Source organism: Neocloeon triangulifer, unplaced genomic scaffold (assembly GCF_031216515.1).
Source record: "Neocloeon triangulifer isolate White Clay Creek 2 clone unplaced genomic scaffold, ASM3121651v1 ptg000003l, whole genome shotgun sequence".
Lineage (NCBI taxonomy): Eukaryota > Metazoa > Arthropoda > Insecta > Ephemeroptera > Baetidae > Neocloeon > Neocloeon triangulifer.
Window position 1 is genome coordinate 4,828,861 of NW_026775546.1, and position 20,494 is coordinate 4,849,354.

The window sequence follows — 20,494 nt, forward strand, 5'->3', positions numbered from 1 at the left end:
GAATACCAATATATATCTGCCTCTCGAAATCTAATCAGGTCCGCAGACCCCACTTTTCCCTTTGCCACTCGCTCTGCGATCTAATGAAATAACAGAAGCTGAACATTCCGCCGCCGGCTCTGTAAACTATCATATTAAATTACCAGCGCATCCGCATTGAAATTCGCCTCACAACCCTTTACGCAGCGAAACGCGAAAACGAAAACAGTGAGAGAGAAAAAATTTATTACAGTTCGCCTTTCCGGTTGGTTGCAGATTTGGATCTGGAAGAGTACGAGGTGCAGCCGCCCCGCTACAAGCCTGACAGACTGGACAAGCTGAGCAAATCGACCGGCTTCACGAAAAAGGAGATCCAGTTTGTGTACAGAGGCTTCAAGCAAGAGTGTCCGACAGGAATGATCACTGAGGAGACCTTCAAAAGTATCTACGCCAAGTTCTTCCCCCTTGGAGGTGAGTGGAAATAAATTAAAAAAAAAAATCAATTTATTGCTCAATTATAGCCAAAATGAAATTTAATAAGATATTGTTTTCCTGATAATTGAAAGAATGTCAGCGTGTGTAAAAAAAAAAGAAATTAATTTTTTAAATAGAAAATAAACTGGTTTTGGTGAATTTTTGAAAATAATAATTCACAAGCCCAAGTTAGCATAAACAAAAGTTTGTTAACATTGCAATTTTTCGTTGCTGATATTTATTATAATAATTATTTTCAAATGTGTAGGATTCCCAGATATGCAACCTGCGCAACCGCTTTGAAGAGCGAGTTGCCTAGGCTTGTACGCAGTCACCCCCTTTTAAATATAAACACAATCAAAATAAATATTCCTCCCCATTTTTTATTTGTATGAAAAATAAAAATCTTCAAATAAAACAGTAGGAAATTCTTCAATTAATTTTCTGCTGCAAAAAAAAATAATATTTCAATTAATAATTGAGTTATTTCACCGAAAAAGATTTCAAAACCCAAGGCTTAGAAAATGGTACCACGTAGAGGCGCGAAAATTCATTTCACTGATTAAATCTTTAAAAAAGGACCATAGAGCTTACAGAAAATTGAACTTGCGCTTTAAATTGCAAACTGAGCAATCACACAGCGCAGGGGCAATTACGCTGAGTACTTGCTCAGATTCTTTCTTTTTCCTCCGCACCAGTGGGTCGTTTTGTTCAAGCGGTTCAAGTCGCGGGTGCAACTTTTCAGTAACCAGCGTGTTTCATTACAATTAATTTCACGCGTGGATGCTAAAAAAACCCACGCTCATTTTTATTATTTATTAAAATTGCTGAACCAGGCTGAAATTTGCATATTTCACCTGATGCATGCTAATGTTTTGCAAGTGCATTCGAACTGCGCTCATTTGCATTTTATCTCAATTCGTCAAACACAAGACGGAATTAAATAAGCTTTTTGCTCCACTTTATCGAAAGTAAATGTTCCTGTTCGTGCACCGGGTGCTGCAAGCAAGAGTTTTGTTTTCTGAATATGACAGGCCAAGATAAATTATACCTTATACCTGTCTCTTCTTATTGCTTTTAAATTATAATAATTTAATAAGCTATATCAATTAATAATGATTTTTAACTAAAAAATTACCAGAAAAGTAGTCACTTGTTTTAAAATGTTAAATGAAGGTCAATTTTGCTAAATTTTTTATGCAATCACTTTTTATATTAAAAATTGTTTGGGTATTTTGTGAATTATATATTATTTATTTCAAAATATCCTTTTTCTGATGGAAAATTATTGTTGAAACTAAAATTCAGTCTAGATTTACAGAAAATATTTATTTTGTGTCAACGTGTCTCTACTTAAAATAGACAAAAACGCAATATAGACCGTCCTAAGTCGTAACTCGCTCGTTCTTGAGCAAAGGAACAGTACATAGGGAAATTCAATGAGCGCCCGCTAAATTAATAACGATGATGCTGCCGTTCGTTTTATGCAAATTCATTTAGCCGAGGAGCCGCCGCCGCACTACTCGGTGTAGAGAGAGACGCAGCAATTCGATTAAAATGTAAATTACATGAAACGAGGAATGGCCGTGGCGCATAAAAAATTTACACACATAAATTTGCAGCATCTTGACGACGTGGAGATTTTTTTAAATGGCTTCATTAGATTATAAATTTGACTTCATTTTTTTTTTATTGTATACAATTCAAATTGCCAAAATTTGCAGTTGCCCTGAAATTAAAAGACAGAATTTTGAGGAGTAAAATAATATTCTTCAGATTCAATTTATTTAAAAAATATTATAATACTTCATTTTAAAATAATATTTTAAAATGGAAAATATATTATATTTTCCATATGATGAGAAATAATGTAAATATTTACATTGAAACCTACGGAAAAATAAATTTTATCTCAAATTTTTTTTTTACAATTAATGATGATGAATAATTCTGATTAAGAAAACTGCAGAGTTTTGTATTTCATAATTTTTGATTTGAAAGAAAACCGGACCAGTCTCTGGTTCTTTTGTAATACATTAAAAAGGCTTCCTCGGGCTCCAAATAAGCATTTGGAGAACATCTTTTTGGCTGCATAACTTTCTCACCCTTTCTGACTTACTTAGTGTGTAGGCGCGTGTGTGGAGCACTAATTGATTGCCAGCTTCTTCTCTTGTAATAACGTCATTACACCGCCGTCGGAGAGGCAGGCGAGCGCAATTAAATTTCGGTTCAATTATCGTTCGCTGAGAGGGAAGCAGTTTCGGTTTGCAATGACTTCGGGCCACCGTCAGCGGTTAATAAGAATCGCTTTCGCAAACGCGAGCAACTTTTCTCTTCGCGCAACGGGTGTCGCTCCGTTTCTTCAACTAGAGTTTTGACCTCCTTAGCCTCCTCTGAAGTAACTTTATGGAACAACGGAACTAATGACAATTGCCGGAGGTGTGTTGGATTAATTTTTAATTGGGAATTAATGACAAACTTTAAATCAAAAATGGATAAAAGCTGGATAAAAGCTGGTCCGATCAATAAAATAAGTGTAATTTAGGAAAATTTCGGATTTTAAGGCTAATTTCAAAGAATAATTTAAAAAATTGACTCAATTTGAAAATTGCTACTTTTTTTTATACACATACAAAATGTTAAATAATCAAATAATCATCCTAAATCTAAAATTATTGAAGCAACATGTTTAATTAATTATGTAACTTAAAAATTTAGCTGAAAATTTTAAAATATCAAATCTATTAATTGAATTTGAAGTTCTTTGATTTTGAACAACAATTTAGAGCAAATCTTTTCAGGATCACATAGGTCCCCCCAAAATGGAGGTAACTGTCTAAAAATTGCACAGGTCATTCCTCATGGTTTGAAAGTAGGCTCCCTAAATTTTTACAAAAAAAAATTGAAAATTGCGGGTTTTGAGGGGCATTTTGAAAAATCCAAAAAACGTAAATAACTCGGCTTCCTGTGATCCTACAATAAAAATCTGGACATATTTGAACTCGTCTTATCAAGTTCTACAACTATTCTGTTGACTCCAAAATTCTAGGTCAAAGTTCAAGGTCACGAATTTTAAAATTAAATTTTCAAATTCAAAATGCGAAGCCAGGCTCACGTCAAAATAAAAAATTAAGATAGCCATTCGATTCCTTGTTAAATTTTATGTAACATAAGTTGAAATTGCGCCGTTACTCTTTGTAGTTGAATTTAAAATTAAATACAAATATTTAAAAACGTGGTTTTTTGCACCCCGAGACACGCATTCAACACAATTCACGTAAGTAACTCGATTTCCATTAGTTTTAGACCATAATTGATAATGACAAATATTGTTGCCCATAAAAAGACGATTCCAAAAATATGCATAACGATGAACTTTGGTGACCTTGGTTCAAAGGTCACCTTGACCTTTGACCCAGGGTGACCGAAACGTGATGTGCGATATATAGTTAGAAAGATCTTGTCAAGACAAATATTTTAGACACCAAGTTTTTGATTCTACGTCATTTAAAAGCTTATTTAAATACAAAAAACCTAATTTTTCGGCACACATCCCGTAAAAATCGAGTTATAATGAATTAAAAATCCATTTAATTACATTTTCTTGTAGCTAGAATCAAAAACTTGGTGTCTAAAATATTTGTCTTGATGAGATCTTTCTAACTATATATCGCACATCACGTTTCGGTCACCCTGGGTCAAAGGTCAAGGTGACCTTTGAACCAAGGTCATCAAAGGTCATCGTTATGCATATTTTTGGAATCGTCTTTTTATGGGCAACAATATTTGTCATCATCAATTATAGTCTAAAACTAATGGAAATCGAGTTATTTACGTGAATTGTGTTGAATGCGTGTCTCGGGGTGCAAAAAACCACGTTTTTAAATATTTTTATTTAATTTTAAATTCAACTACAAAGAGTAACGGCGCAATTTCGACTTATGTTACATAAAATTTAACAAGGAATCGAATGGCTATCTTAATTTTTTATTTTGACGTGAGCCTGGCTTCGCATTTTGAATTTGAAAATTTAATTTTAAAATTCGTGACCTTGAACTTTGACCTAGAATTTTGGAGTCAACAGAATAGTTGTAGAACTTGATAAGACGTGTTCAAATATGTCCAGATTTTTATTGTAGGATCACAGGAAGCCGAGTTATTTTTGTTTTTTGGATTTTTCAAAATGCCCCTTAAAACCCGCAATTTTGAAAATTTTTTTGTAAAAATTTAGGGAGCCTACTTTCAAACCATGAGGAATGACCTGTGCAATTTTTAGACAGTTACCTCCATTTTGGGGGGACCTATGTGATCCTGAAAAGATTTGCTCTTTAATAAAAACCACTATCGCAATAGTTAAAACAATTTATAATTTATGTTAAATGTGCAAAGTTGATTTCTGATGACTGAATAATTTACTCTGCTAATCTCAAATAATACCAACCGATTATAGGCAAACATGAACTATAAGCTCTCCACCGTTTCCGAAACATTATATTTGATCAACATTACCCTAGAGGCCGGCGGGCAGGCACTTGTTCGCCGTGATTTGATTGAGCAATAACCACGCATACAAATATCTAAGCACATTGAGCGCAGACCCTAAGTGCCGCATAATTTGATCCCGAGCTGCGCAGCCACAATCTCCATTCGCTCTTGTGATGCATGCTAAGCGGTCATTCAATATATAATCCGCATATTATTCCAAAGTGCTGCTGCTGGTGTGGATGTTTGTTGTTGCGTATAGCAGATCGAATTTCTCACACAGCTGCCGACAAAACAACACAAACTAACTCTAGTTGTTTCGTTTGCTTGCAGATTCCAGCCAATACGCGCATTATGTATTCAGTACCCTGGACCGTGAGAAATGTGGTACTATCACATTTGGTGATTTCATGCTCGGTCTGTCTGTGTTAGTCAAAGGTTCATTGCAGGAACGACTGCGATGGGCATTCAGGTAAGACTCATTTTTCTAATCAAACATGCAATTTTTTATCTAATTTTTTATACACAAAACCCGGTTTTTAAATCCCCCACATCTCCGATTTAGCCATTTGGAGAAATTTGTTAGGTTTCGCATTGATTATATTTTCTTCAAAGATCATTGTATTCTTTAGAAACAAACATTCGAGCTGCCCGATAAAAAAATTAATTTTTTCAAAAACATGATAAATAATAGTAATAATAAAGTAAGGAAAAAGGAAAGCTATATACAAAATTGCGTTATGGATTACTAATGGCCACTGAAATTTTTTCAAAAAGTCCTCGATGTTCATGATTTTTAAAATAATGCAACTTATACATTTTACGAAGAGTAGATGTACCTGTCATCACACCTTTTTGATTTTGAAATAAACAATTTTTTTTTTAAATATTTGATCTAAAAATATAAAATTAGTTCATTAAATCAGTTCAAAAAATATTTAATGTTTAATATTTATAAGTATGATTTAAGAGACAAGACATTTTTTATTCTTTTATTTGGCATTTTTATTTATTATTTTGTTAATTGTTTTTCAGAAAAATTATTATGACGGATTTTGATGCATGTTAAAAAATTATGAAAAGCTTGTTTTTTAGTAAATCTGGAGAATAAATTTAAATTCTTAATATCAGATATTTATATGTCAAATTCAAGATAACTTGGTTTATTTTTCATCATATTGATCTAGAATTATTATAAAAATTTATTACATTTTTACTGATAATAGGGAAAATTAAAACATTCTAAAGATATGAAAAATTTGTACTCAACGGAAATTTTACTTATAGGTCAAAATATGTAATATGTATATAAATTTATGATGATGCACAGGTACATGAGAGTTCTCTAAAGTAGAACAGAGAAGTGAGGAATTTCCCATACGTGAAGCGTTTTTATTTCCAATTTCACAAGAGCCGTCCGTCTGTCACAGTGCAAATTCAGGCTGGAGCTGAAAACCCCAGCAACATCTGTTGCAAGTGAGCGAAAAATTAGCAATTCAAAAACGTGCGCGCTGCTTCACGTCAAAAATAGCGAAAAAGCGCATCTCTCTCTCTTTCTCTCTTTTTGTGAAAGGGTTGCTGGCTGTCGTCAGATATGTGATTAGTTCACCAAAGTGATTTCCTGCCCTTGCCGCGGCAGCTATTTCTGAATCAAAACACGGCGCACGCTTCTGGATTGTCTCACTTAACGGCATTTATCTTCCAATGACGCCGCCGCGTGGCAAGAAATTTTTTATTTATGCAGCAGCCGCCGCCCACCGTAAATTCCGACCAAGAGCAGGAAACCGCTTTTTAATATTATGGCGGGCGGTGCTGCGACAAGATTTATTCGGCGAGCGAACAATCGGAGCATCTCTCATCTCGGCTGACAAATCGCCAAAGCACGGTGGAGGGAAAATGTCAAGAAATGAAATTGGTGGATCGCAAATAAATAATACCGTCGCTCACGGCGAAAAGGAAACAATCGATTTCCAGCTCGGATTGCGACTTTTTTACTTGGTGCCACTTTTTTGGGTTGAGGATTGGTCGCCCTTGTTTCCTTCTAACATAATCATGAATTGTGGAAATCACTAAATTAGATAAAAAAATAGCTGCAATATATCTTTAAATAAAATTTTTATTTGCCATTTTCATTAGCAATAGCAATGATCAATTTATTTTAAGTTGACCCTCCCCAAAAATTTTTTTCGATAATTTTATGAACATTAAACCATAAATAAAATTAATTTTTTTTTTGCAAAAGTCCATATCAGTTTCAGGAATTTGTATTGGGTCAAAATTAAGGGCAACTATACCCCTTACATAAACTCATCCAAATTAATAACAAAAGAAAAAGATTAAAAAATTATATTATTATTATTATATTATTACATGATATTAACTTATAATGTATATTATATTATTTTTATTATTATATCACATATTATAGCTATTTTCATTTTTAAAAAGGAATAGAAATAAAATTTTATGCATGGTTCAAGCTGCAAAAATTATAATAATTTGAATATATATTATGAACTTGATGAGCATTAGAATAAATTTTTTTAAGGTGAAATATTAGATCCTCAACTGCGTTGCATAGATAGCTAATTAGATTTTATTTAATACGTTCCCTTCCCTTGCATTGACTAAAGGACAATATCACAATCTAGTGATGGGCGGTACTCAGCAAAGTACTCGGTACTCCCGGTACCGGTACTCAACTTGAAAGTACTCGGTAGTATTTTCTGAAAGTACTCGGTACTCCAAGAACCGGGTACTCGAGTACTCGAAAAATTAAAAATTTCTCAAAAACCTTTAGATTACCGAAAAAACCACTTATAGAGGTCAAAAATCGATAAAATTTGAAAAACAGGTGTTCCAGGTCACTTTCTGTACCTTATTGAGCTTCAAACAATTGAAAATTTTGACTCCAAATCATTATTTTAGTGGGTTGAAAAATAAATTTTGAAAATTTATGAGCTCGCCGAATATACTGGCTTTTGTTGACGTAAAAAAAACACTACATATTATAAGGCAGTTTTAGTATTGCTTTGTTGCCCTCTTCAATGTAATGTTAAATACATATTTCTAAGGCCAACTTGCTCCTGCGCTCAAAATTTAATGTTTCAATTCCAATTTATTATCCTTAGAAACATTTAAATTTTAAATTATAATTATCTGTCTGATATAATTTATTAGAATTTTTTGTTAACTTTTGAATGTGAAATAAAATATTTTATTGTTTTTATTAAAATTAAATGATTCAAGTAATAAAATTAAAGTTGGCTTTTGGGCCACAGAGGTTAGTCTTTTGGACTGGATTGCCCTCTCAATTCGCAAATTACTTGTTTGTACAGAGCTATTTTTACTATATAGAACTTGACCGTGATTGCAGAATATCATATTATATCAGTAATGTGTATTGTGCGTGAGAGTTACTTGAGTTTTTTTTTTTAAGCAAAAATATGTTCTTTATTTGCATTAAATTGATTTTTAACACTTAACCAGATACCAGACAATCAGATATAATTTAAGTGCAATGGATTGTCTTAGGTGAGGAAAAATCCTTGACTCCAATATTTTTTGCGAGTAAAATTACTAAAATTATATTTGCACAGAGAAGACGAAAAAAAAATAAAATGCGTTACTTTTTAAGGATCAACATGGAATTATTATATCTAATAAAAAATTTTTGAGTACTATCATTTAAGTTTCAATTTTGTGTAAACACAACAACTAAATTGTTTAAATTATTTTAAAATTAGATCCTTAAACAATTTAATTCAACTAATAGGAGTGTCTGTGACCGCTTTACAGGTATAAGATTTGGAGTTGATATTTTTTTTGAATTTATTCCTATAAATAAGTTAAATGAAATGAAATGATTGGAATTTATAATGCTTTGATTTTTAATAAAAAATTCCAATCGTCATCTAAGTTGCGCATCACAACAGAAAGCAATAGCCTTCTATAGTAAGAAGGAAAAGCTGCAACAAACAAAACGAAACGGAAAAACTGCGGAAAAAAATTATTTGCGTGGCAAACTTATATGCGCGGCAACTGCAATAATAAATTTTGGCGTATAATAATTTTTTTTGCAAATTAAATATACTTATTGTTACAATAGGCGCAGCTTGCGTTATTTTAATTGTAAGTTGTTTGTAAATTTCAATTACCACAAATTTTTTTGTAATTTTGTATTATAAAAAAACACATTCCATAAAAAAAAAATGCATGATGTCTATGTGCTATAAATATTACTGTTTCGTAGCGTTGTAATATTAACACAACAATATAAGAATTTCCAAGAGTCATCATTCGTCCAAAGTGTTTTGGATAATTTAATTTTTATTATTTGATTTACCATGAAATGCGTTTCTTAAAAACAAAATTTTATGCCGTTTTTGATAATACTAATTCAATTCAACTCGTTTTATTTCTCCACAACAAGTCAAAGCATCTGAGTCAAAAATTTACATTACGGAGAAATAGGCTTACAGTACTAGTGAACAACTCACTGAAACTCATACATCATTGAACTGAGACAAACAAGAAATCTGCCTCCGCCCTCAATACTCGCCGTACTGCAGCCGTAAGCAAAAAAAATAATAATAATCTAACATCACAAAACATTTACACTAATGTTGCACACATTAAAATTTTTAATTTTATGCTCATAACTCATAAATATAGCAATCATATAACTTATAAGCGACTCACCTGAAAAGAGGCAGCCTATAAAAAAAGATTCTTTTCCAAACTTGCTTTTAAACTTTTTTTAAAATGATTTTTTGGATTTTTCTAAACAAATTAAATTTTATGCATATCTATCTCTATTGACATATCAATGTTGATCTCTGACCATATTAAAAATTTTAGCTAAAAGATAAATAGTCTCGTCCTATTTACAACTCACTGAAATTAAATGCCGAGTTTCAATTTCACGTACATTTAACAAACATCCCTTAAAATTGTAATGTTTTTTATAACTAAATACATTCCTTGGCTATTTTTTATTACATTCAATTTTAATTAATATTGAAGCGCGCAGCACAAATATAAGTATTTGCAGTTATTTAAAATTATGAAATACTTTTGTTAATTTCATTTTATATTATATGCGTACTGTACCTCACCTTAAGTGACCAAAAATTGATTTAATTTACAAGTGTATAATTCTGGTTTGTATTTAGGCCATTTTTCGCTGAAAATGCTTCAGAAAAGAATATTAGAAAATAGATGGTAAAAAAATAATCAGGTTTTGTCAATTAAATTATAGAATAAATAAATGAAGTTTTAATTTTTAATCAATTAGATGAACCTGAATTATTTAAACGAGTCAAAGATTATTAATGGTCTGCTAGCAAAAATTATTCTTTTATTATTGTTTTTCACAATAGTCACGATAAGTGTGTATTTCACCGCGGCGGCTGTGTGTCTCTTTTGTTGTTCGGCATTTTAACTGGCCTCTGCTAGTTGTGATAAACCCTTTTCTTCTCATTTTTACTTTTCAATTTTTTATATACTAGAGAAGTATAAACTGTAATAAAAATATAAATACACGCACAATGATTCAGAAATTTTTTATAGTCCAGATGTGAGAAAAATATTTTATATTGAATTTCCTTACTTAATTTATTTATTCTCCGTTAAAATTTATTTATTATTCTCGGTCATTACAAAACAATAAATATTTTAAAAAGAGAAGTAATTTGGTCTGCTAAAATGCTATAATGAGACTCAGCCACCGCGCCCGCCGCGTTAAATCTACAATAAAATTTTATCGATATTTATTTTTACATAGCGGCTAAATTTATTTTTTTTCCTTCTTTTTTTAATTTCTTTCAGAAGGTTCTTGTCTATGGCATTGAAAAAATCATTAATATTGATTTTTAGTTAAATTTTCACTGCATCAAGATTTTGCTAATTAAATTGAGATTTCTTAAGATCAGGTCATATAATGACAAACCAGACCAAGAAATTATTATTTTTTAATTTTCATTAATTAAACTCTAGATTACTTAATTGTTTCATACTTGATGTGACTTTAAATAAAATAATTTATCATTTATTAAATAGCTTTATTTTTAAAAGTCCAATTTTTCAATATAGAAAATTGTACTATTGCTGATTTAAACCCTTAAGACATATGATATTGCGTATACACGGTACCCTTAACCATTGAGTACTAATGGGTTGACCTCATGAATGTTAATGCCGTGGCCATGGCATGGCTATGTCGTGGCCATGGCATGGCTATGGAGTCAGTCGCGTCAGGCGAGTCAGTCGCGTCAATCGCGTCAGTCGCGTCAGTCGCGTCAGGCGAGTCAGTCGCGTCAGGCGAGTCAGTCGCGTCAGGCGAGTCAGTCGCGTCAGGCGAGTCAGTCGCGTCAGGCGAGTCAGTCGCGTCAGGCGAGTCAGTCGCGTCAGGCGAGTCAGTCGCGTCAGGCGAGTCAGTCGCGTCAGGCGAGTCAGTCGCGTCAGGCGAGTCAGTCGCGTCAGGCGAGTCAGTCGCGTCAGGCGAGTCAGTCGCGTCAGGCGAGTCAGTCGCGTCAGGCGAGTCAGTCGTGTCAGGCGAGTCTGATCTGACCAACAAAATTTTCTCGGACGTGGATTTTAAATTCAAATCACCATAATTCCAATAATTGAAGTTGCATGGATCTGGTAAATTTTTCCATTTCCATATATTGAAATTATTATAAGACTTACTAACTATTATTATATTTGATGAAATGCTTAAAGAGTTTCCATTTTTTTTTTTTTTTTAGAAAATCAATGATTATACTTACAATTTTATTGTTAATAATAATAACAACTAAGATATCAATATAATATTATTTTTTTTCTGCGTGATTCTTCATATATTATGGTTTCTTCTTGAGAATAATAATTTCATGGCGTGGCCATGGCATGGCTATGTCGTGGCCATGGCATGGCTACGGCGTGGCCATGGCATGGCTACGGCGTGGCCATGGCATGGCTACGGCGTGGCCATGGCATGGCTATGGAGTCAGTCGCGTCAGTCGCGTCAGGCGAGTCAGTCGCGTCAGGCGAGTCAGTCGCGTCAGGCGAGTCAGTCGCGTCAGGCGAGTCAGTCGCGTCAGGCGAGTCAGTCGCGTCAGGCGAGTCAGTCGCGTCAGGCGAGTCAGTCGCGTCAGGCGAGTCAGTCGCGTCAGGCGAGTCTGATCTGACCAACAAAATTTTCTCGGACGTGGATTTTAAATTCAAATCACCATAATTCCAATAATTGAAGTTGCATGGATCTGGTAAATTTTTCCATTTCCATATATTGAAATTATTATAAGACTTACTAACTATTATTATATTTGATGAAATGCTTAAAGAGTTTCCATTTTTTTTTTTTTTTTTTTTAAATCAATGATTATACTTACAATTTTATTGTTATTAATAATAACAACTTAGATATCAATATAATATTATTTTTTTTTTCTGCGTGATTCTTCATATATAATGGTTTCTTCTTGAGAATAATAATTTCATGGCGTGGCCATGGCATGGCTAAAGCGTGGCCATGGCATGGCTATGGCGTGGCCATGGCATGGCTTTGGCGTGGCCGTGGCGTGTTCATGGCATGGCTATGGCGTGGCCATGGCATGGCTACGGCGTGGCCATGGCATGGCTACGGCGTGGCCATGGCATGGCTACGGCGTGGCCATGGCATGGCTACGGCGTGGCCATGGCATGGCTACGGCGTGGCTATGGCGTGGCCATGGCATGGCTATGGCGTGGCCATTGTTAATTGTCATTGGCATCAACACTAGTTCATCAAAAACGTTGGATTTAAGTGTCTGTTACTTCAGGAACCAGAGAGATATATAATTTTAAAAATTTTCAAAAACCCTAATTTTAAATGCCTAATAGGAAAGGAAATTTTTTGTATTTTAAAATTTTTTTTACTGAATTGGTTTCGAAAATATGCCAAAGAAAAATAAAAAAAAATTTGGTCAAAATCGGACCAAAATTCACATATTTAGACGACTTTTTCAGCCGAAAATTTTTCTCGAGGCGCTTAAAAAAATGAGTTACTTTGGGTACTCGTAAAAGTACCGGTACTTTTTGCCCATCACTATCACAATCTTCCTCTAGAAATAATTGAATAATTGTTTAAGACTTCAATCGAAGAGGTATTTTTGCTAGAACACGATGTTTTTTTTTGTCAAATGCTTAAATTAGCACATAAAAATATTCCAATTTTAATATCTTTTCTACAACTTTACTGAGATTTAAATTACTTTCAGCACACCAAAATAAATATATACACCTTTTTTATTCCAGAAAGTCAAATAGTTTAACTAAATAAATATTCAGATTAATAATTTGGCGGAAATCTTTTTAAATATTTTTTTAGTTTTTCGTTGGATTTCTTTTTGCAGAGCTTCATAAATAAGAAAGAAAACCCATTATGAAAACTCACCATGCTCCGCCATTCTTTCTTGATTTTATTATCTTTTCGTTCCCAGAGCAACATCCAAAGGCAGCATCAAATTTATCCTGTTTTTGTTTGCTCGTCGTGTTGTTCCGTGTACTGTGGGTTTTACAATATTATTTTTCATATTTGCATGCGCTTTAGTTCCTGTCTGTTTGCAAGTCGGATCACGATTTTAATCAGTTGCCGTCCGTCTGTGTGTTTGTGCTTGCAGTTTGTACGACGTAAACAACGATGGCTGCATCACCCGCGAGGAAATGACGACGGTGATCACGGCCATTTACGACTTGATGGGCGCCTCTCACTCGGAGCCTGGTGTGCTGCCCGACGAGGCGTCCAAGGATCACGTGGAAAGAATATTTCAGGTAAGACGCAAACGATCCCTATCAAAACGGTCTCCTTTAAACATCCGACCAATCAGTAAAATACTTTAATACATTATTAGTTGGTTGAGATTTTTTTTAGAGTTTTGCTCAATTTTGGTTAATATTGTTTCAGAAATTGGACTTAAATAACGACGGAGTCATCACGGTTGATGAATTCATCGACTATTGCTCAATGGTAAGTAAAAAATAGGTCATTTTTTACCAATTAGAAGGTACATTTTATGGGGGAAAATTGATATATTATGAGATATTAGAAAAAATAATTGGCTTCTACGCTTCTGGTACTATGGTAAACAATAATTAAAAAATAATGTAACAACTAAGTTTCAAAAGTCCATTTTATATAATCCAAAAATATTCAACTGAAGGCATTTGAAATACATAAAAATTCATTTAATGGAAAAAACAGCCTATGCATTGAACATCAACAGTGATTTATCCAAACATTATTAATTTTATTCACATTATACCAATTACTATATTTTTCATTTCAGAGTGTATTCATTTATAATTATTTCAAAATGTAAACAATATTTGAGGAAATTCATCCATCACAATTTTCTGCAGAAAGTAATTGGTCCAATCATACACTCTGCTGGAGAGTAAAGTTGCTCGTTGTTTAGACGGTGGCACGTTTGTTTGCTTAGTTGGAGTTTGAGCCTCTCGCAATTCACCACTAAACATTTTGCCAAATTAATCGGAGTGCGGGCGTAGTGAAAAATAATAAAAAATTTCGCATTATTTATTTTACTGAACCAAAAACCGTGTAGTGAAGGTGCGGTATTCGATTCATATATTTTTTGAAGGTATTTATTTAAATGCTGGCGAGAGTTAAGGGGATTTTGCTCGGGATTTATGACGAAAAACCCCACAGAGACAAGCCTGTTTAATTTTATTCCCCAAAAAACGGCTGCTTCTACCGCGAGAGATTTTGAAATATGACGAATTTGCGACGAATTAGGAGAGAATTTTTTTTCTATAAAAATGATATATACATATGAAGAATGAAAAAAAGAATATTTTTGTCAGACTTAAATATATTTATCATTCCATCAAGAAGAAAAAATGAGAATGTGCTCAGGGGTTATTAAGGAAGCTTCTGGTTGAATGTAAACTAATTGTAAGTAAGATTTTCACGTAGCACTCCCGCCGACAAGATATTAATTATCACTGGTTTATTAAGGTCTTGCGTAATAGAAACAACAATATCAAATTCTTGAATTAAAAATTCTTTTAATTCTGATGAAATAAATGTATTGTCAAATACATTAAATAAGCTTAATTTATTTTTGCTTTACATAATCTTTATAATAAATTCATTATAATCTCTTTCATAAAAATTAAAATTTGTAGGTGTCATAAAAATTGAGCTATAAAAAAGTAGGCTCTGTCGTTTTTATTTCCAGTTTAAATTAAATAAATTTGCTCCCAATTAAGGAAAAAATTAAATCTGGGTTTAATTTTAGTTTCATCCCATCTCGCTCAAATGCGAGTTGAAAGTTTGGAGCGAATCGGGTGCGACCCGTGCCCAGAGCGAGTTTCACAATTTGCAGCAGTCGCTTCCGTTGCAGTTGGGACGAGTTTGAGGGCTAAACCGCCGGCTCTCGAGTGCGCCGGCTGTTTAAGCTCAAAAAGTTTTCCCTTAATAGCGGAGGTGGCGGAGTCGTGTTATTATCATTATTAGCGCACGTACTGTTGCGAGAGAGGCAAGCAGCAGTGCGTTTCGCGTGACGACGACGGCCGCGCCAAATTATAAACAGCTCATCAAAAGCTGCAGCACGCCAACTTATTCGTTCAGCCTTAAATGAGGTGTTAAGGCGGCGGCGTTTGTTAAGAGCTTCCTCTCGGCGGGCGCCGAAAACGATCGATGCAGCCCCTTCCGAGATAGAAAAGTAGCCGCAAACTCACTCCGCTCCCTCGCAATTTGCCTTGCAAACACGATTTGCTGAATATTAATTAGTCCTTCTCCGCAAGCCATACCTGCAAAACTTTCCAGGGGAGATTAAACGAGGCGCGGATTTTTTGCAAATTAAGCCGTCGCTCACTCGCTTTCTTCCGAGAGCCCTCTGGTTTAAATTTAGACCAGAGTTTTACAACACGCGGCAGGGATAGAATTTTCAAGCACGTGTTGCAAGACTAATTTGCGTAAATTGAGCGCTTTGAAGGTTAACGAGCCGGAGAGAATAAGCCAATTCCAGGAAGAATCTGCATACTGAGGACTTTGAGTTAGAATTTGAAATGAATTTCTTCAATTATAAAGAATAAATATATTTAATATATTCAAATATCTTTGTGCAGAATCAATCAATTTTGATTGGAATGAGAAATAGTAATTTATTTTTCTCTTAAACTTTCATAAAATATAAAATAATCAAAGTATCTTATTTCGTGCCAATGGTAAGGCGATTTTTTGTAATATATAAAAATATTCGTTTTTAATTATTATTTATTGATTATCTTAAAAGGGGATATTTTTTTTTAATTTTAACTTCTTTTCTTTACAAATTTTATAAAGCTTGCCAGAATGTTTTTTTTTTAAATTATAAATGAATTAATAAATTTTGCTACGGTATTCTCTACAGGTTTAACAAATATTTTGTATCATTTCAAATTCATTACATAAAATTTCATGTTTTCAATAAAAATGATTATATTAAATTATATTACTTTCAAATTGAAGTAACTCTTAAAATTTCATTTATAATATTAAATAATTTTCAAAAGAATTTCACAATAATGAAAATAAGCTAAATGAGTAGGAAAATAGAAAATTAAAAAAGTAAAAATTTTAATATTGATCTTTTTATCTCTCTTTTTTTTAATCAAGCCGCATGTTAATAAAAATTTAGCTCTGTGCGGGACACCTTTAGCTCATTATCAAGCCAGTTAATAAAATGGAAACCTAGTTCCAGTGGTGGTGCAAATTCGAGCTCTCCGGTGACACGCCGCTGCCACCGCCACAGAGAGCTAGAGAGAAAAATGCACTGTGAGAGAACGTCATCCGCGATAATACAGCAGAGAGCACCGAGGCAATAAAACACAAAGAGCGCATTCCTCTGCTGTTCGCGCACGGCACATACATTTTGTCGCAGCTGCCGGGATGATCCGCAGCTTCATTTGCGGCATTCCCGCGGGCGCACAGAGAAAATAATACAAAAGTAGTCTCTCACGGAGATTGCCAGTGCGCGAAAGCTTGGCTGCGGCTGAGTTGGCGCCCACCTGCTTTAATTCTGTATGTCGGCGAACGCGGTATGTGGCCGACTTGTGTGCGCCAAAGCAAATATTGGGCTTGCAAAAGCACTTGTGCAAAATTGATTGTCAGAGAGAAAAGCCGGAAGAGCGAAAAGTGAATTTAAGTAAAATATAACATTTTCCATTCTTAAATTCAGCATCTTGGAAATATATTAAAATTATTATATTTAATGTAAATAAAATTGAAATCGTTTCACGATATTTCAAAATTTAAATGTTTAAACAAAATATTTTTAAAATTACTACTGATGTACATATTTAATTTCAATGATTTTGGAGACAAATTTAAAATGAATATTTTCATTGCTCTTGTTTCAGAATGAAGACATCCGTAGCTCGTTTGCAGTGTTTGATGATTTGTGGTAGAAGTGCGTTGCGTCTCGACTGCTTTTCCGTTTTGAAAGAGTTCAGCAGTGCTTGTGTCTACATATGTGAAAGACAAACGCACGACAGAGACTACTCTTTGTCAGCATCCTTTCGGCTGTACGTACCGCATTACACGTAGTGAGAGAAGATCTATCTCTACTCAAGGTGCTCCGTCAAGACCTTTCCTCAACTTTTTTTTACCAAGCGTGCAGGGCGAGACTTGCATAATTTGTTTTTTAATGGAAAAGAATTTCTAAAGAAACTTGGTTTTTATATAATTTAAAACCCTGTGCTGAGAAAAGTCGTTGGGTTTTATATTCCGATGAAAAAGTATTGCGCATTTTACAAGTATATGCATAGCAGAGTTGATTCCAGTTGACATATTCATAGACTTGAATTGAAATGAGTTTGCAGCAGAACTTCAACCTGCTCTGCGAGCTGCGCTTTATGTTTGGATTAAAGTGGATCTTGTGCAATATTTCTCTTTTTAATGATTTTGAAATAAATATGTTTTATTTCAATTTGAAGGAAAAAACAGAAATTACATTTTTAAAAGAACTATAAATCTCAAATAGAATGATTTTGTTTTCTTCGTTTTATAAAACTATTTTTTGAAAATAAAATAAACACAAAATAAAATGCAAGTCCGTTCTAGTCGCGTTGATAGAAAAGCTAATATTGTTATGTTCCATTTTTTTCTTGACAATCGAGAGGGGTCTACCTTTGACTTTAATTTGCCAGTGCATTTTTGGGGAAATAATATACAAACTACAATACATTCCGTATGCTTTCACTCTGCTCTCGATCGTTGATTATTTATAATGCATAATGTAAACAATAAAAAAGCTTTGCGAATTTTGATAAGAACGTGATATGAATTGACTCCCCTGGTGGAGTGCGCGTTTTTTAGGGGGGTTTCATGAAAAATACTCACTATGAGAGAAAGTATAAATAAAAATGCTTTAATGTGTCTGGCGTTAGTGGAAATAATTCTCGATCTGTAGGAGATTTTCGCTTGTCGATTGAACTTTTAAAAATGTCGAAATTTGCTCTCTAGCACACACACAACCTCACTTAAATTGCTCTCTACGGCTATTGAAAACCTTTAACCTCTGCATGTTCATGACTATAAAAATTTAACCTTGTAATTTTCTCTCTTGTCATCTTCGTGTTTCTATGATAGACAAAACAAACCAAAAATACCTACCGCGAGAGGAATGAAAGAGGATCTTTGAAATTCTCCTCAATTTTTTCCGACGAGATCGACGAATTTCCGCAATCATATCGCAGTAAATAAAATCTTCTCCTAAAGAGATAATCAATCAATCTACTTTCACATCTGGCTAAATAATACAAATAATATATATCCTGAGCTTTAAAGTGAAAAACCGAAACCGCGCTTCGAAACGATTTTGAGAAAGATTTCGTAACACCAATCTTAAGAAAAATAAATTTCACACGCTGGTACTTTTTACTCCAGAAAGTCCAAAATAAGGCAGGACAAAGCAGGAATTTCGAAACTTCCTAAATCTAATCATTGAATTAAAATGCATTTTGATCAGGACGAGAATAAATTTAATCCTGATTGGAAGAAGTGATCAATCGCGAGAGTGTCCAACTTGTTAAACTCCCTTTCGTGTGTGTTTAAAAAAAAGAAATGTGTTTGTAAAAAAAAGAAGCTTACGTGTAGCCTCTCTCCGGATCGACCTACTCTCACGGACACGCGGCGAGTATTATTGAAACTCTTAGGGCTTAATTATAGGATTGTAAGATTACGATTCGTTATGTATTAATATAAGTATATATACACTAGCTATTTTCAACATGGGTCTAGCGTTAAGGCAAAATAATTGAGAAGAAGCTTCAGACACGAAGATTTTAAAGCTGTACCTACAGAAAATACACTGTTATATAATTGCGTCAAACGATTTTGTAGACAAAATCAAAAGTACATATCCCTCCCATTTACGTTTTTCCTTCTGCTCTGTCCAGAGTTTATAAATGAAAAAGTCGTTATGGAATCTATATATTTAATTGATTATTGAATGTTGCCAGTTTCCTCTCCTTTGCTCTATTCATATGAAAGTGTGAAAAACGTATAATCAAATTGTAATATTTTCATGTCACGTTTTCAGTTTGACGTGTAAATAAATCATGAAAAAAAAACTTTCAGGAAGAAAGAATGGAAATAAATTAATGAAAAAAAAGATTGAGCACTCTCTGTCATCGCGTGCTGTAAATTAATTCGCGATCGTTGTTGTGCCACTGATTAATAAATTTGAAGTGTTACGAGGAAAAATCAACAAACTACACGCAGATTTGAACAGAAAAAAATGTACATTTGACGAGGAATAAAACCGATGTTCTACTTTCAAAATCTGTTTTTCTCTTTCCGTCGTCATCCGATTTAATTATTATTTGATTTCCCTTACTTTTTCCCTCTGGTGGTTTAGGACAAGGAAATTGCTTAGAAAAAGGCGCGTATATATATATTTTTTTCCGACCAAAAACACACCCCAGCTGTCAATTTCTTAATGGAAAAGAGCAGCGCCTTTCTCGCGCTCTGCGATTGCAATCAGTCAATCATTTCGCCCTCGGTCGCTATGGCAACAAAAAGATTGCTCGCGCCGAGAGTGAGAAAGAGGCTTTGTTTTTCCTAATGCTTTTGTGTCCAAAGTATACGTACGCTTTCTCCGTGGCAATCAGTCATCGTGAGAGACAAAAAGAAGAATCCACATCGTTATCCCACCAAAGGAAATAGTGATTTGGAAAGAAAAATCAACCAATTTTATTTATCATTCTGCTTGAACAGAGTCATCTGCAGACTAAAAATGTTTAAAAAAAAATATTAAATCAAAGTATGAAATGAAAAAAAAAAAAACACTACTATATACATTTTGCGATTACTTTTAAGAATCTGCTATTATCTTAAACAAAGTTGAAAACAGGTGGAAAATTTCCAAATTATTTTTATTCAACTGTTGTTAAAGTTTATACATTTAATTATTTAATTATTTTAAGAAGTTCTGGAAGCAATATTTTTAAGTTCAACAAGAATTTAAAATAGCTAATAACTGTTCTAAAACTCATTTCTTATAAATACAAAAATGCTTGATCGTTTCAAATC

At 33.6% G+C, this 20,494-nt stretch overlaps 1 protein-coding gene across 1 annotated transcript in view; it reads left to right on the plus strand.

The window, feature by feature from the left end:
- Window positions 1-19,728, plus strand: part of LOC132205928 (Kv channel-interacting protein 1-like) — a 55,950-nt gene extending 36,222 nt beyond the window's left edge. The window contains exons 3-7 of the mRNA XM_059635317.1: window positions 256-450; window positions 5,269-5,407; window positions 13,578-13,728; window positions 13,862-13,924; window positions 17,320-19,728. Of these exons, the coding sequence (XP_059491300.1) occupies window positions 256-450; window positions 5,269-5,407; window positions 13,578-13,728; window positions 13,862-13,924; window positions 17,320-17,367 (596 nt within the window). The 3' untranslated portion in view covers window positions 17,368-19,728. The remainder of the gene's footprint in view (window positions 1-255; window positions 451-5,268; window positions 5,408-13,577; window positions 13,729-13,861; window positions 13,925-17,319) is intronic.
- Window positions 19,729-20,494: the final 766 nt, after the last annotated feature.